General features: G+C 51.9%; 1 protein-coding gene across 6 annotated transcripts in view; it reads right to left on the minus strand.

Moving 5' to 3' along the window:
• SAMD11 (sterile alpha motif domain containing 11) overlaps positions 1-16,511 on the minus strand; it is an 84,066-nt gene that overhangs the window by 48,701 nt on the left and 18,854 nt on the right. For all 6 annotated transcript variants that reach the window (XM_059866969.1, XM_059866967.1, XM_059866971.1 and 3 more), the window contains exons 3-4: positions 12,762-12,940; positions 9,302-9,352 (exon numbers count right to left, since the gene is read on the minus strand). In XM_059866969.1, coding sequence (XP_059722952.1) covers positions 9,302-9,352; positions 12,762-12,940 — 230 coding nt within the window. The remainder of the gene's footprint in view (positions 1-9,301; positions 9,353-12,761; positions 12,941-16,511) is intronic.

Genomic DNA, 16,511 nt, shown 5'->3' on the forward strand with positions numbered 1-16,511 from the left:
AGGGCAGAACAGCAGGAGAGATCCAGGGAAAACAGAGCCCAGGAGAGGGAATCATCCCCAGAAGGAATCATCCCAGCTCCTCAAAACCCAGAGAGGGCAGAACAGCAGGAGAGATCCAGGGAAAACAGAGCCCAGGAGAGGGAATCATCCCCAGAAGGAATCATCCCAGCTCCTCAAAGCCCAGAGAGGGCAGAACACCAGGAGAGATCCAGGGAAAACAGAGTCCAGGAGAGGGAATCATCCCCACCAGCACCAGCAGGGCTGCTCTCCTTCCTCCAAAACCTCCTGCTGTCAGGAGATCTTCCATGCTTTAAAAGAAAATCCATCGTGGTGTGCAAAGGTGCCTCAGCAAATCCACGCTCAGGGGGCCACAGGCACACGCCAGCCTCAGTTTCCCCCTGGAGCCAGGCAGAACCCAGTCCCACTCCCCACCCCAGCCCCTCCCAGCCTCAGTTTCCCCCTGGAGCCAGGCAGAACCCAGTCCCACTCCCCACCCCAGCCCCTCCCAGCCTCAGTTTCCCCATGGAGCCAGGCAGAACCCAGTCCCACTCCCCACCCCAGCCCCTCCCAGCCTCAGTTTCCCCATGGAGCCAGGCAGAACCCAGTCCCATTCCCCTCCCCAGCCCCTGCCAGCCCTACACTGGTTTCCAGTAACTCCAGGAGGGAATGAGAAGAGCAGGGCAGCCCCCAGCCCCCCTTGGCTGCTGGCCTGTGAGCCACAGCGGGCACAGAGGTGCTGACAGATGTCCCCAAGGGTCACAGCCACCCCAGGGCCCGCCCAGCCAGAGCCAGGCTGGCAGCAACGCCTTCCAAATGCGCTTCATTTGCAGCCATTAGCAGCGAGTGCATGTCTAACGAGGAGAGGGATGAGCAGACTAATGGCTGGAGACAATTAACCGAAGGATAAATCAGTGTCAGGGCTCTGCAGAGCACAGGCAGCCAGGCGCCCGCAGGCCCCGCTCACAGACTGCACGGGGGAAGGAGACAGCTCGGGCAAAATGGAAATAATTCCCACCAGGGGCTGCCCTTCCCTTCCTGCAGCTCCCTCTGCCCGGAGTGAGGAGGAGACAGAGCAGGGGCGGCTCCCAGTGCCCCATCCCCCTGACGGCTGAGGCTGAAGGAGCCTGGCAGGGTCTCCCACCCTGCTGGCACTGCCAGCTTTGCCCTGCCCTGAGCTCCAGGGGCACTCCAGAGAGCTGCCAGGCAGGGCAAGGGCAGTGCCCTGCAGAGGAGGAGTGCCAGCCAGCTGCAGCTGCCACAGGGCTGCTCCAGAGTGAGCTGCTGGGTGAATGTGCAGCTCCAGAGTCAGTGTTGGTGTGAATCTGGAGCTCAGGCTCTCCTTGTTCTGCTCCAGAGTGAGCTGTTGGTGTAAATGTGCAGCTCCAGAGTGAGCTGTTGGGGTGAATGTGCAGCTCCAGAGTGAGGTGTTGGTGTGAATGTGCAGCTCCAGAGTGAGGTGTTGGTGTGAATGTGCAGCTCCAGAGTGAGCTGCTGGTGTAAATGTGCAGCTCCAGAGTGAGCTGTTGGGGTGAATGTGCAGCTCCAGAGTGAGGTGTTGGTGTGAATGTGCAGCTCAGGCTCTCCTTGTGCAGCTCCAGAGTGAGCTGCTGGGGTGAATGTGCAGCTCCAGAGTGAGTGTTGGTGTAAATGTGCAGCTCCAGAGTGAGCTGTTGGTGTAAATGTGCAGCTCGGGCTGTCCCTGCTCTGCTCCAGAGTGAGCTGCTGGTGTAAATGTGCAGCTTCAGAGTGAGCTGTTGGTGTAAATCTGGAGCTCAGGCTCTCCTTGCTCTGCTCCAGAGTGAGCTGCTGGGGTGAATGTGCAGCTCCAGAGTGAGTGTTGGTGTAAATCTGGAGCTCAGGCTCTCCTTGCTCTGCTCCAGAGTGAGTTGTTGGTGTAAATCTGGAGCTCAGGCTGTCCCTGCTCTGCTCCAGAGTGAGCTGCTGGTGTAAATGTGCAGCTCCAGAGTGAGTGTTGGTGTAAATCTGGAGTTCGGGCTGTCCCTGCTCTGCTCCAGAGTGAGGTGTTGGTGTAAATGTGCAGCTCAGGCTCTCCTTGCTCTGCTCCAGGGCTCTCTGGGCTGGCAGCTCTGGGCTCTGCTCCCTGGGGATGCCCAGGAATGGAGCAGACAGCAGAGCCCACCTGGCCCTGCAGCCTGAGGAGCTCCAGAGAGAGCTGGGACAGAACCACAGGGAGTCCCAAACCAGCAGGGACAGAATTCCACAGATCCAGGGACTGCAGGAGAGCTGAGGGAGTGGGGAACTTTCCCCAACACTCCATCAAATCAAAGCAAAGCTGGGAAAACACACTCAAAAATCTCTGAAGGAATGCAAAGTAGGAGACTGGAAGAGAAGAGAGACTCAGAAAGTGAAATAGGAAGGAAATAAAATGGAAAAACATTTCTTTTAGAATACATTTCCCCAGCTCTGCACCCCCTTAACGAGCAGGCAGTAAGTGCAGGGATTATATTAAATTTGACTGATCAATACAGCAGCCATAAAACTGCCCCGACCCTCTGCCCCTCCCTCCAATAAAGAAAGGGAAAATCCAATATGCAGAGGGAGGAATGCCAGAGCTGCAGGGGAGGAGACACCAGGGCAGCGACCAGGGCAGGGGGAGCTGCACCCAGGGCTGGCTCCAGGATGTTCCACTGCCTCAGGGGCAGCTCAGACCCTTCCCTGTGCAGTGATTCCCCTCCCTGCCCTGCCTGGCCGGGCTGGGCACCAGCAGAAGCTCCAAGGAGATGAGAAAATCCCCAGAAACTGCAGAAACACGAGGGCTTTTTCCTCTGCTGCTCTCAGCAGCACAAACCCAAGTTTTGCTGTCAGGAGCAGCGTCCCAGGCTGCTGGAGGAAACAGCCCTGAGCTGCACCAGGGGAGGACTGGACGGGATCTCAGGGACATTTCCCTCCCAAAACAAGGGAATAAAGCCCTGGCCAGGCTGCCCAGGGCAGAGCTGGAGTGCCCAGCATGCAGGGCACAGGAGCCATGGGGAGGTGGCCCTGGGGACACCCTGGGCACTGCTGGCCTGGGGACATGGGGCACTGCTGGCCCTGGGGACATGGGGCACTGCTGGCCCTGGGGACACCCTGGGCACTGCTGGCCTGGGGACATGGGGCACTGCTGGCCCTGGGGACACTGCAGGGTCCAGGAGCCATGGGGAGGTGGCCCTGGGGACACCCTGGGCACTGCTGGCCCTGGGGACACCCTGGGCACTGCTGGCCTGGGGACATGGGGCACTGCTGGCCCTGGGGACATGGGGCACTGCTGGCCCTGGCAGGGCTGGGGCTGGCCCTGGGGACCCTGGAGGGAGCCAGGATTCAGCAGAGGACTCTGTGCCTCAGGGCTGCCCAGAGCCCAGGGTGGGAGGGATGTAAATCAGGCCCTGGGGAGGGAATCATGAGCTTTTTGTGGGAGCCATTAAAGGAGAACCAGACTGGTCCATAAATGCTGATGCATCATTCCAGCCCTGACAAACCCCTGATGGAACAGCACAGGGCTGGGCCAGCACTCAAGGGGGCTCAGATCTTCTAGTTAGCATTAAAAAAAAACCCCTAATAACTGATTTCTAAAGAATCATCAGCACTCCAGTCCAGCCCCTGGAAAAAAACCCCAAATCACCTCGATTTGGTGAATCTGGGGGCTGTACAAGGAGCAGGAAGAGCTGCAGGAGCAATTCCTGCTGCAGCCCCCAGAGGAAACTGCACCAGTGCCACTGCTCTTCCCTCCAGTGCAGAGCCCAGCCTCCCCGGGCCACTGACTCACACACTCCGTGATTTTTAAGCCCTGCTCTGTCTCCCTGCTCTGACCTCCTGCCCAGGACCTGTCAGAAAATCAGCCCCTGGTGCTCCCAGTTAATGGTGGCAGCTCAGAGGGGAAAAAATGTGTGAGTTGTGCTGTGCAGGAACAGAGACACCCCCATCCCAAGCCTGACCAGGCCAAATCCAGTGCTCAGGGAATAAACCCCTCTTTATTCCCAGGAGCTGATGAATCCCCTCAGCTTCTTCCTTACTAGAGCACAAAGCTTCCTAAACAATTTAAAAAAATTTAAAATTAATTTAAATTTTAAAAAATTAAAAGGAATTTAAATTTTAAATTTCATTTTTTAAAAAATACTAAATATTTAAAAAAAAAAGAAAAATCACAAGCTCTGAGTCCCCCTAGACACAGGGCACCAAAGCAGTGAAGGACTGGCCACCCTGCAGCCCAGCAGAGGCAGGAGCCAGCCTGGGCAGGGAATTGTGAGCAATCCCTCTCTCCCAGCAGGAGAAGGACCTCCCTGGCTGTGCCCTGGCGTGGCCTCAGGGCAAGGTCAGTGTCCCTGCCAGCACTAAGCCAGGCTCACTGAGTCAGCAGAGGCAGGCTGGGATCAGGGAAAGCCTCAGCTCAGCCCCACAGCCCTCCTGGCCTTGGTCACCTTGGCCAGAGCCCCAGAGCCACCCCAGGGCTGGGATTGGGGTCAAGGGGACACGGCAGCCTGGGGCAAAGCTCAGGGGAGGCCACCACTTGGCCACCTCTTACTGCTATTTTTGTTTGTGTGTACTTATATTCATATTTATTTATATTTATATATTTTTATATATATATGTATTTATGTGTGTATATACAGATGTATAGATATATTATATTTATATGTATATATTATATATTTATATATTTCGTGTATATTTATATATTTATATTTATAATGTAAATATATTTTATATTTATATTTTATATTACATTGTATATAATTATGTATTATATTGTATTATATATTATTTATTATACTGTATTATATAATATATTTTATATATTATATATTGTATTATTATTATTATTATATCATTATTGTATTATTATATAGTATTATTTTATATATTATATATTGTATTATTATTATATCATTATTGTATTATTGTATAATTATTGTATAATTATTATTATATAGTATTATTTTATATATTATATATTGTATTATTATTATATAATTATTGTATTATTATATAATTATTGTATTATTATTATATAGTATTATTTTATATTATATTGTATTATTATGATTATTACAATTATCTATTGTATAATTATATATTAAATGCATATTACACTGTTAAATACAAGTATATAATAGAAATATATTATTATTTATTGTGTATTATTATATTATGTATATTATATTATGTATATGTATTATATTATGCATATGTATTATATCATGTATAGTATGTTTTATATTATACTATGTATATTATGTATTATATTATATTGTCTATTGTGCATTATTATATATGATATTATTAAATATTTGTATTATATGTTCTTATTATTGTTGTTGTTTTGTTGTTGTTGTTGTTTTTATTTTTATTTTTATTTTTATTTTTATTTTTATTTTTATTTTTATTTTTATTATATATAATATTGTATTTGTATTCTATTTTTATTGCTCAGCCTTTAGGGTAACTTTTAAAACTTCACCAGTTGACCTCCAGAAGGTGACCCCAAACCCTGTGGGTCACTGCCTGTCCAGAGCCCTGGCAGAGAACAATTCCCCAGGGACCTGCACCCCCGAGCTGCACCAAGGGAGGGGAGGGGAAATGAGGAGCCACAAACAAGTTTTCCCAACTGGAGGGAGCAGAGAGGCCTGAAAATCCCAACCCTGCCCATGGGCAGCACAGCCCTAAATCTCCCTGCAGCCCGAGCCTGGAAAAACAAATTAATCATCCTGCAATGTCCCCAGCAAAATGCCCATAAAATTTCATTAATGCTCATGACAGTTCATAAAAATGATCAGTAGGGCTGGCAACTCCAAAATAAGGTGGAAATAAGTATGAAGATGTTTTTACTGTAAGGCTGCTTTGTCATTCAGCTCTCTGCAAGCTCATAAATAAAAAAAAGCTGGAATTAGAGCACCCCGAGAGAGGGGGAGGAGAGGGATCCCCGAGTGTGGGACCTGCCAGGGACACACAGGAGATGTTTGCTCAGCAGGGACAGCTGCTGGGGCTCAGGGCTCTCTGAACACCCCAAATCCCCCTCATTTTCTCCACTCACCAAGGGCAGCTGATGAAATATTAAAGGAATATTAAAATAATGCAATGCGTGGAATAAAATAATGGGGGGAAAAATGGAAAATAAAACAAGCAGCTTTAATTGGTGCTGGGCAGAAGGGGAGGGGGATCCACAGGAGTCCCTCACAGCACCCAGGACACTCCAAACCATCCCAACCCCACAGGGCTGTCAGGAGGGGGCACAGAAAATCTCCAGCTCCAGCCCTGCAAGTCTGGACCCCAAAGCAGGTTTGTCCTTTTTTGTGGACTGGCTCTTTCTTTGAGGATCATGTCAGCTGAAAGGTATCAGGAATTCTTCCCAAGGCTGTCTGTGGCCTTCAGATGCTCAGGTGATCCCAAATCCTTTAGGACACCCTACAAAAAGTCCATTAGTCCTCTCCCATGTACCAAAGATTTCAGCACACTGGGGATAAACATGGCCAGAATTACTCTTAATAAACTTTCCCCTTTTCTTGCAGGAATCTACAGCTTTTCCCACCTTTATCTGAAATGCAGTTTTAGCTTTAAATGCAAGTTAGAACTGGTTTATCAGCTCCCATTCCCCTTCAGCACCTGAATCTCTGCTAGTCCATAAATGCTCTCCTCTCCCTACCCCATCCCTGCAGCCAGATAATTCTTCCTGGGAATGAGTGCAAGAGCAGAGAGTGCTGCTAATGAAATGATGAGGACATAATTAATTCAGATTAAGTCATACTTTTCATCACTCCAAATTTTCCCCTTGTTTGGCCTTATCCCTGTAGGAAAGGGAGAAGCCACTCAGGTACCTCTGCTGTGCCTGAGTCCCAAAACCCCAGGAGGGGGATTGAAGAATTTCCCTGAGCAGCCCACTGCCCAAAGCCAGGGCAGGAAGGAGCTGGAGGGGCTGAATTCAGCCTCATGTTAAAGAACCATCCTTTAAACATCCTATTAAATAAATATCCTAAATAAAGTCCTTTTCCTGCCACGGCTGACACGTCTGTGGTGTCTCACTGGGGACTTGTGAAGTCTTCACAGAGTCAGGAACCAAACTGTCCCCCAGGGTTGGGGAACAGCTCTGGGATCCCCCAGTCTCCTCTTCCCTGACTTCACCTGACGGGCAAAACTCAAACTTGTTCAGCTCAGCCCCAGCAGTGCCAGAGGGGACAGGCAGGTCCCTGTCTGGGGACACTGCTCCCTGTGCCCTGCCTGGCCCCAGGGCTCTCACTGCCCAGGGCTCCCCTCAGCCCCCAGCTGCTGAAAACTCCCCCTGACCTTTCAGTCTCCCTCTCAGGGCTCAGAGATGAGAAAGGAGAAGCTTTCTAGGGGAAGTAAAAACATGAAAGCAGGCAGCCCCAGAGGGATGCTGTGTCAGTGCTGGGAGGGCAGGGCAGAGCAGCAGTGCTGTGCCACTGACAGTGTCACCTGTGTCACCTGTGTCACCCAGCAGAGCTCTGCTGAGTCAGGAGCAGCCTTGACACCTCCACCCAGAGCAGCTTTTCAATCCTCTCCTGCTCTCCTTTCCAAAGCAAGGACTAAATCACTGCACTTCCCATTTTCTTTGCTTCTCCCATCGCCTCTCCCAGGTGTTTTCCTCCTCCCCCCAGCCTGATTTATGTCCTTTTTCCTCTTGCCTGCCCTGTTCCATTCCCCTTCAGCAGCTGCACACCCAGCAGGGCAGGTCTGTGATAACACCTGAACCTTTCTGCCAGCCCTGCTGCAACTGAAATCTGCTCTACAGGGCTGGGTGCTGGCAAATACAGAAAACTGCTCCAATCCAGAAAACCCCAAATCCTTCCTCTGCCACACAGCATAACCAGGTTTTTCCCCTTCTAAATGGGCTGGATGGGCAGCTTTTGACAGCTGGACTCCTCAGGAAAAGCAAACCTTCTGTTCCCTGGGGGAATTACTGAGGTTTCTCCCAGGACAGAGCTAAACTGAGGGGAACAGTCAGGCTGAGGAAGACCAGGAAATGCATTTGACACAAAAATCAGACCATTATTTTATTCCACGCACTGCAAGCTCCAAATTATTTTTTTAAGTCAGGGATTCTAATTTCCAAAGGTGTTGGCACCCTCAGCTGCCATTGTGCAGAATCATTGCTCACAGGGCCATTAATTAAGGCACTGTCAGCACTTCCATCCCAAACCTCTGCCTTTCAGGAGTTTATAACAGCCATAACACTCTGCTCTGGGCTGAAATTGAGCAGGAAAGGCTCTGCCTGGAAGGAATCCATCCTTTTGTATCTGAGAGCCCCACAGCTTGGAGCAGCCAGCCCGGGTTTGCATTCTAAGGGCTGCCTTTCAAAAACCTGGTTTTGTGGGTGCTGAGCTGCTGCACTGGCTCCCTGTGGGCTGGGGCTTGTGCTGCTAACGCTGGAAAATTCAGGAATTGGGGGGGGGTTGTGGCTCAGAGCCACAGCCTGTGCTCAGTTAAATAGCAGAGAATTCCTCTGCCCTCACTGCTCCCTGCTGGAGGCTGAGTCCACGTGGATTTCCCACCTTCATTCCCACGGCCAGGGCTGGATTCCCTCTCCAGTTGGATTCCCTCTCCATGTCTCTGCTCCATCTGTGGCATTAATTTCCCTTTTTTCCATCTCTAACTGAACAGGCTCACACAAAAAAACCCTTTTAGCCAAACTCCAGTTTCTCCCTGGCAGATCCCAGGGAGCAGATCCTGATTTCCCCAGCGCCCAGGAGTGGAGGGGGCACCCCCAGACCCCCACCCTGCCTCCTCCTGCTCTGTTTTCTCCTCCCTGAGAACTTTCCCAGCTGCTCAGATGTATTGTGCCCATTCTAAAAACTGAGCAGTTTCCTACAACTCAAGGGCTGCATCCTGATCTGGAAATCCAGAATAAAAGAGACCTTTCAAAATGCCAGCTTTCAGTGCAAATTTCTGGATTTTTAAAGGATGAGAAGAGTTTGTGACTGCTGGCAGCACATGAAGATAATGCACCACGCCCAGGATGTCAGGGGTCACAGAGGAATACTCAGTTTGCAACTGGAGAGCTTCAATTTATGAATTTCCACCTTCTTGGGACCAGAGTAAACACAGCAAAATTGGGCTTTCTTTAGAAGTCTCATCAACTCTCCCTTCCAATGTCAAAGGGACTGTTTACCCCACAACTTTCCCCAAAATAACAACAAAAGAGAGGGTGTGTGGGAAGGGGAGGATGAGGAACAAAGGGAGGAAGAAAAAACAAACCCAGAACTGCCAGAAATGTTCATTAACATCCCTCAGCACCCAGGAACAATCCAGAAACTCTCAGCCTACCACACAGAGAGGGGCCCAAAAAGGGTACCTGCAAGAGGTCTCTCGGAAGGAGATGTTCAGGTCCCAGTGGGTGTGAATCCTGCAACAAACACAGACAGAAGAGAGGTCAGAGGCAGGGGCTGAGCACTCATCTCCTGCCCTGAGCCCTGCTCCACCCTGGGGACCCCCAGAGCCCCCCAGCCCCAACTCCTGCCTTGCCCAGCTCCAATTCCAGCCCCAATTCCAGCCCCAATTCCAGCCCCAGTTCCTGCCCTGTTCAGCCCCAATTCCAGCCCCAATTCCTGCCCTGTCCAGCCCCAATTCCAGCCTTGTCCAGCCCCAATTCCAGCCCCAATTCCTGCCCTGTCCAGCCCCAATTCCAGCCCCAATTCCAGCCCCAATTCCAGCCTTGTCCAGCTCCAATTCCAGCCCCAATTCCAGCCCCAATTCCTGCCCTGTCCAGCCCCAATTCCAGCCCCAATTCCTGCCCTGTCCAGCCCCAATTCCAGCCTTGTCCAGCCCCAATTCCAGCCCCAATTCCAGCCCCAATTCCTGCCCTGTCCAGCCCCAATTCCAGCCTTGTCCAGCCCCACTTTGGAGCTCTGCACCAACTGCAGAGAGCACAGCCCTGCAGGCTGGGGATCACTGCCTGGGACTGCCAAACATTCCCCCTTCATTTCCTAACAAACAAGGCAAAGCAATTACAGTAATTAAAGATTTAAGATAAGGGCACGTTGTGTTTGGGGGGCCCAGCATTATCAATGACAGTTATCACACTGCTCTCCCCCCTAATGAGACAATCCAGCACTAATTCTGCAGCATTAAAAGCACAATTAAAGGGGCAGGAGGAGCAGGGCAGCTCACCAAAGCTCACTGGGAGGGTTCCCTGAGCTCCTGAGCAGCCCAGGTGCATCCCCAAACCCCTTTCCATTTCCAGCAGCACCCCTGGGCAGCTGCAATGATAAAATTAATTACAGGAGGCTTTATGGGCAGAGCAGGCTGCTCCTCTGCCTCCTGCTCCTTCCCTCAGCTGCTGAGGGTACCAGCATCTGTCAGAGCTGGGCAAACAGCTTCTGCTGCCAGCCCAGGAGCACATAAAACAGCTGAGAAGCAATTACAGCCTTCAGCTCCCTCTGCTCTGGGTTTACAGGGCTGTCTCAGGAGCTGAGCCCTGCTGTGCATCACGGGGAGATGGCAGCCAGAGGGGCTGCACTGGCTCTGCACAGGGGCTGTGCCCTGGGCTCCCAGATCCGCTGAAATTCCTGCTCCTCCAGAGGGCTGGCAGCACCTGGAATTTTGGAGCTGGATATTGAGGGCACTGAGGCCTCCCAGGAGAGAATCTGGAATTTTGGAGCTGGATATTGAGGGCACTGAAGCCTCTCAGGAGAGAATCTGGAATTTTGGAGCTGGATATTGAGGGCATTGAGGCTTCTCAGGAGAGAATCTGGAATTTTGGAGCTGGATATTGAGGGCACTGAGGCCTCCCAGGAGAGAATCTGGAATTTTGGAGCTGGATATTGAGGGCACTGAGGTCTCCCAGGAGAGAATCTGGAATTTTGGAGCTGGATATTGAGGACACTGAGGCTTCCCAGGAGAGAATCTGGAATTTTGGAGCTGGATATTGAGGGCACTGAGGCCTCCCAGGAGAGAATCTGGAATTTTGGAGCTGGATATTGAGGGCACTGAGGCCTCCCAGGAGAGAATCTGGAATTTTGGAGCTGGATATTGAGGGCACTGAGGCCTCCCACGAGAGAATCTGGAATTTTGGAGCTGGATATTGAGGGCACTGAGGCCTCCCAGGAGAGAATCTGGAATTTTGGAGCTGGATATTGAGGGCACTGAGGCCTCCCACGAGAGAATCTGGAATTTTGGAGCTGGATATTGAGGGCACTGAGGTCTCCCAGGCGAGAATCTGGAATTTTGGAGCTGAATACTGAGGGCACTGAGGCCTCCCACAAGAGAATCTGGAATTTTGGAGCTGGATATTGAGGGCACTGAGGTGTCCCAGGAGAGAATCTGGAATTTTGGAGCTGGATATTGAGGGCACTGAGGCCTCCCAGGAGAGAATCTGGAATTTTGGAGCTGGATATTGAGGGCACTGAGGTGTCCCAGGAGAGAATCTGGAATTTTGGAGCTGGATATTGAGGGCACTGAGGCCTCCCAGGAAAGAATCTGGAATTTTGGAGCTGGATACTGAGGGCACTGTGGCCTCCCAGGAGAGGCCAGGTGAGGCTCAGCACTCACTCAAGGCCGTCCCTTCTCCCCTTCCTCTAGCACTGCACAATCCCAGGAGGAATGTCCACGGCTCTGAGAAGAACAGGACCAAAATCAAGCAGCTCCTCCTCCCTGCTGCAACTCCATCCCTGCTGCCCTGCTCCTGGAGGCTCTCAGGATGCTCTGACACTTGGAACCGAACACAGAACCCAAACCCCACACCTTGGAACCAAACACAGAACCCAAACCCCACACCTTGGAACCAAACACAGAACCCAAACCCCACACCTTGGAACCGAACACAGAACCCCACACCTTGCTGCTCTGGAATCAAATAAAAAACCCCACACCTTGCAATCAAACCCAAACCCCACACCTTGTAACAGAACACAGAACCCCACACCTTGCAATGAAACCCAAACCCCACACCTTGCTGCTCTGCAATCAAACCCAAACCCCACAACTTGCAATCAAGTGGGATGCCAGCCCTGGGGGTGACTCCAGTGCCCCTCTCAGGGGGATGCCAGCCCTGGGGGTGACTCCAGTGCCCCTGGCAGGGCAATGCCAGCCCTGGGGGTGACTCCAGTGCCCCTGGCAGGGGATGCCAGCCCTCGGGGTGACTCCAGTGCCCCTCCCAGGGGGATGCCAGCCCTGGGGGTGACTCCAGTGCCCCTGGCACGGGATGCCAGCCCTGGGGGTGACTCCAGTTCCCCTGGCAGGGGATGCCAGCCCTGGGGGTGACTCCAGTGCCCCTCTCAGGGGATGCCAGCCCTGGGGGTGACTCCAGTGTCCCTCTCAGGGGATGCCAGCCCTGGGGGTGACTCCAGTGCCCCTCTCAGGGGATGCCAGCCCTGGGGGTGACTCCAGTGCCCCTGGCATGGGATGCCAGCCCTGGGGGTGACTCCAGTGCCCCTGGCAGGGGATGCCAGCCCTGGGGGTGACTCCAGTGCCCCTCCCAGGGGGATGCCAGCCCTGGGGGTGACTCCAGTGTCCCTCTCAGGGGATGCCAGCCCTGGGGGTGACTCCAGTGCCCCTCTCAGGGGATGCCAGCCCTGGGGGTGACTCCAGTGTCCCTCTCAGGGGATGCCAGCCCTGGGGGTGACTCCAGTGCCCCTCTCAGCGGGGATGCCAGCCCTGGGGGTGACTCCAGTGCCCCTCCCAGGGGAATGCCAGCCCTGGGGGTGACTCCAGTGCCCCTCCCAGGGGGATGCCAGCCCTGGAGATGACTCCCTGGGGCAGGGCAGGCTCTGCCCAGGTTCCTGTGCCCGTGCCCCCCCAGCCCTGCCTGCAGGTACCTTCTTTTCATGATACTGATGTGCAGATCCTCCTCCTGCTTCACCTGGGGCTGCTGCCCATTGCTCCTGTCGCTGTCCTGGCTGTCCTCGCTGGGGGAGAGGAGGGAGCCCAGCTCCTTCTTGGGGACCCTGCTGGGGGGCAGGGGGATGCTCCTCTTCTCTGCCAGGCGGCCCCGGTTCTGCCACGGGAGAGGGAGAGAGAGAAAAACCAGGATTTGGTGAGGAACCTCAGTATTTCCACCAGCACCAAACAAAAACTTGTTTATCTCTGTCAGAAAGCTCTTCCTGACAAGGCACAGCTGTCACACAGGGCTCTCACTCTGTCACTTTGCAGCTCAGGCACTTCTGTTTGTGATTTCTCCAGCTGGGACCAAGCCCTGCACTTCCAGCCTCTCCCAGCCCTTCATCCCCAGCCTGCACCTCATCCTCACCGAGAGGAAAGGAGGGAGGCAGCACAGTCAGGCTCCAGTCTCTGCCTCCAAATATTTCCCACCAAGTAACTCCACGTCACCACTCAATTAAAGCCTTGCCAGCAGCCCAGGGAACTCCTGACCCAGGCTGGAAAGGGAAACACCCTGCAAGCCAGGGAGCTGCACTGCCACTGCCCCGCAGAACCAGCCAGCTCAGCCAAGGAAATCCACTGGAAATGGATTTTAGTTTTAATCCAAGTCCCAGTGGAACTGGGACAGGAACCCCAGCGAGGCCAAGAATTTGCTCCCAGGTGAAAATATCAAAGCTGTTTGCAAGGTGATTCCCGTGCCTGTGATCCAACCCTCAAAAATAACAACTGCTGGATAAAAACCTGCAGGAGAAAGCAGCCTGTGTTCCCAGGTAAGGCTGGGAGACACTGGGAGCAGGCAGGGAATGCTGGGGGAGCTTTGGGAGCAGGAGAATTCTAAATCTCTTCCATATGTGAAGGAAATCCTCAAGCCCAGACAGCATTTTCTCCCTCTTTTTATTGATAATAAAGATAGGAGAGAGGAAAGGGGGAGGTTCAGAGAGCCTGGGATATTTTTCTTTGCTTTTCCAAGTCCCAGACCTGGGGGAATGGCTTTAATTAGGGCATTAGGCAGCAGTGGGGACACACATCCCCTGCAGGAGAGCTGGCAGAGCCTGCACTCACCTTCAGCTGTGATTAGTGTCAACACCTCAGGAGGGCCAGGATAATCCTGCCCTGTCCCCTGGGCCCTCATTAGCCCAGAGTGCTCCCAGCCCTCTGCTCCAGGGGCAATCCCAGCCCTGGGCTCTCCAGGAGCTGCATCCCAGCAGAGCTCATGGGCAGGAGGGGCCTGCCAGGCTCCCATCCCCCTCCTGGCCAGGGTGAGGCATGGGCACAGGAATAAACAGCTCCCAGGGCATCCCCTGCCAGCCCTGTGCCCTGGGCACTGCCAGGTTCACCCTCCATCATCCCTCCCAGGGACACCAGGGTCACCTGGAACTGCTCCAGCACAGCAGGGATGGCCCAGGCCACGAGGGAGCAGGGGGCAGCAGCCAGAAATTAATAAATAACAAATAACAAATAATAAATAACAAATAACAAATAATATATAGTAAATAATAAATAGTAAATAGATAATAAATAATAAATACTAAATAATAAATAATAAATAACAAGTAATAAACAACAAATAATAAATAACAAATAACAAATAACAAATAATAAATAATATATAGTAAATAATAAATAGTAAATAGATGATAAATAGTAAATAATAAATAATTAATAAATAATAAATAACAAATAATAAATAACAAGTATTAAACAATAAACAATAAATAATAAATAACAAATAATAAATAATAAATTAAAAAGTAAATAGTAAATAGATAATAAATAGTAAACAACAAATAGTAAATAATAAATAACAAGTAATAAATAACAAATAATAAATAACAAATAATAAATAACAAATAATAAATATGTTTTTTCCTCTGAGGGAAAAAAAAAAAATCTGATTTCAACTTTCCAAATAAAGCTGGCAAAAGGCAGAAGAATTCCTGGGAAAGCCAGGCAGGCTCTCTGCAGGGCAGAGCTGATGGAGGAGCCAGGACAGAGCAGGAGAACCCCCCCAGCTCCTGGGGACTGTCACCTCCCTCACTGTGCCATGGGAGGGCCCTACAGGCGCTGGCCGTGCCTCGAGGAGGACAGAAGGACAGAAGTGGGGCTCAGGCAGCCAGGTGCCCCAGCTGGGACCAGGGGACAGCAGAGCCCAGCTCCTGTTTGGGCTGTTTTACCCTCAAGAGAAAAGAAAATCCCCCTTGAGCACAATTTCCCTGAGAAATCCCAAGCAAGTCCCTCGAGCTCCTGGGGCTCAGGCTCCTGCTCCAGAAGGCACCAGCAGCACGTTGGGGCTGTCCCTGCCCCTCATCCTCCTCCTGGGGTTCATCCTGGCTATCTGGGGCAGAGGATGGCCCGTGGAGGCACAGAAACGGGGTCCTGCTGGAACTGAAGAGGATGTGGAAGTTTGAGGCCCAAAGGAAGCTGCCCAGGAGGGAAGGTGCAGCTCTTCCCACCAGCAGGAACAGCGTGGCTTTGTCAGGCCCTGACAGGCAGAATTACAAGGGCTGGGAACAGAGGGGAACATTTCCCACCCAGAATCTCCCAGCGAGTTATAACCCCAAAGGATGACCTGTTAACAGAGCAGGAGCCTCGCTCTTCTGGGCAAAGCCAACTGGAATTTCCAGGCTCTGAGGGGAGGCAGGTCCAGGACAGAAAATCTGTCGGGCCTTGGCAGGCACCTGTTTTCAGATCCTCTTTGGAAGGAGGCTGCCAAGCGTCCTGCTCCTTGTTTCTGTGTCTGCTTCCACACCAAAGCCTCTGTCCCCTCCAGCCTGAGGGGGCACAGAAGGAGCAGAGGAGTGAGGCCAGCTCCTCAGGCAGTGCCAGTCACTTCTGAGGGAGCCAAAGCCAGCTCACACCCCCTGAGGGTGGAACACTGCTCCTGCCTCCTAAAGAAAGGCAAAACTTCCCGATTTTCCCCTTTTTCCTCTCCTTGCCTGCTCCTGAGGATGCTTTCAGACATCTCCTCTCTCTTCCCTCTGCTCACTGCTGCACCTCTGCAGCAGCTCCCAGGGCTGTCCCTGTCCCTGTCCCCTGCTCCTGCCACCCCTCCCCACAGCACCTCCTCTGCACCACACACAGAATGATGCAGAAGCACCAAGAGAGGCCGATTTCCCTCTCCCCTGCTGGGCTGTGCCCTTTTCTGCAGTTTTACTCCTTTTCCCAGCCTCCTGTGCCTCCCACCCCGCACAGAGCTCAGCCTCCAGCCCTGCTCTGCCATGTGCCTGCCACACCTGGGGGATTTCCCAGCAAATTGTATTACTTTATTTGGTCAATTGGCCTACAAATTGATTTTCCTGTACAAATAATGAACATTTATGGTTATTTTCCCCATAGACTGCTTTATTTCACGTGTAACCAAGACTGATTTCCTGCAGGTTTCAAGACCTGAGCTGCAGTTCCTGTGACCCCTGGCTGATGGATGGCAAAGGGCTCCAAGCACAGCTGGAGGGTTTGGGGCTTTTATTTTTACCCTGAGGTGGCTGCTGGGAGCAAACATTGGTACCAGACCAAGGCATTCTACAGAATGATGGGAATAAATTGTTTAAAAAGAGATTCAGTCCTGGCATCAGGCAGGCACAAGGCCAAGGAATGCAGGGGAAGGAGCTGGGGACAGAGGGCAGAGCTGGAGAGGCCAAATCCCTGCCCATGCCAGCCCCTGGGGACTGGGCACATCATCCCCAGCCCCT

Source organism: Haemorhous mexicanus, chromosome 23 (assembly GCF_027477595.1).
Source record: "Haemorhous mexicanus isolate bHaeMex1 chromosome 23, bHaeMex1.pri, whole genome shotgun sequence".
NCBI classification, from domain to species: Eukaryota; Metazoa; Chordata; class Aves; order Passeriformes; family Fringillidae; genus Haemorhous; species Haemorhous mexicanus.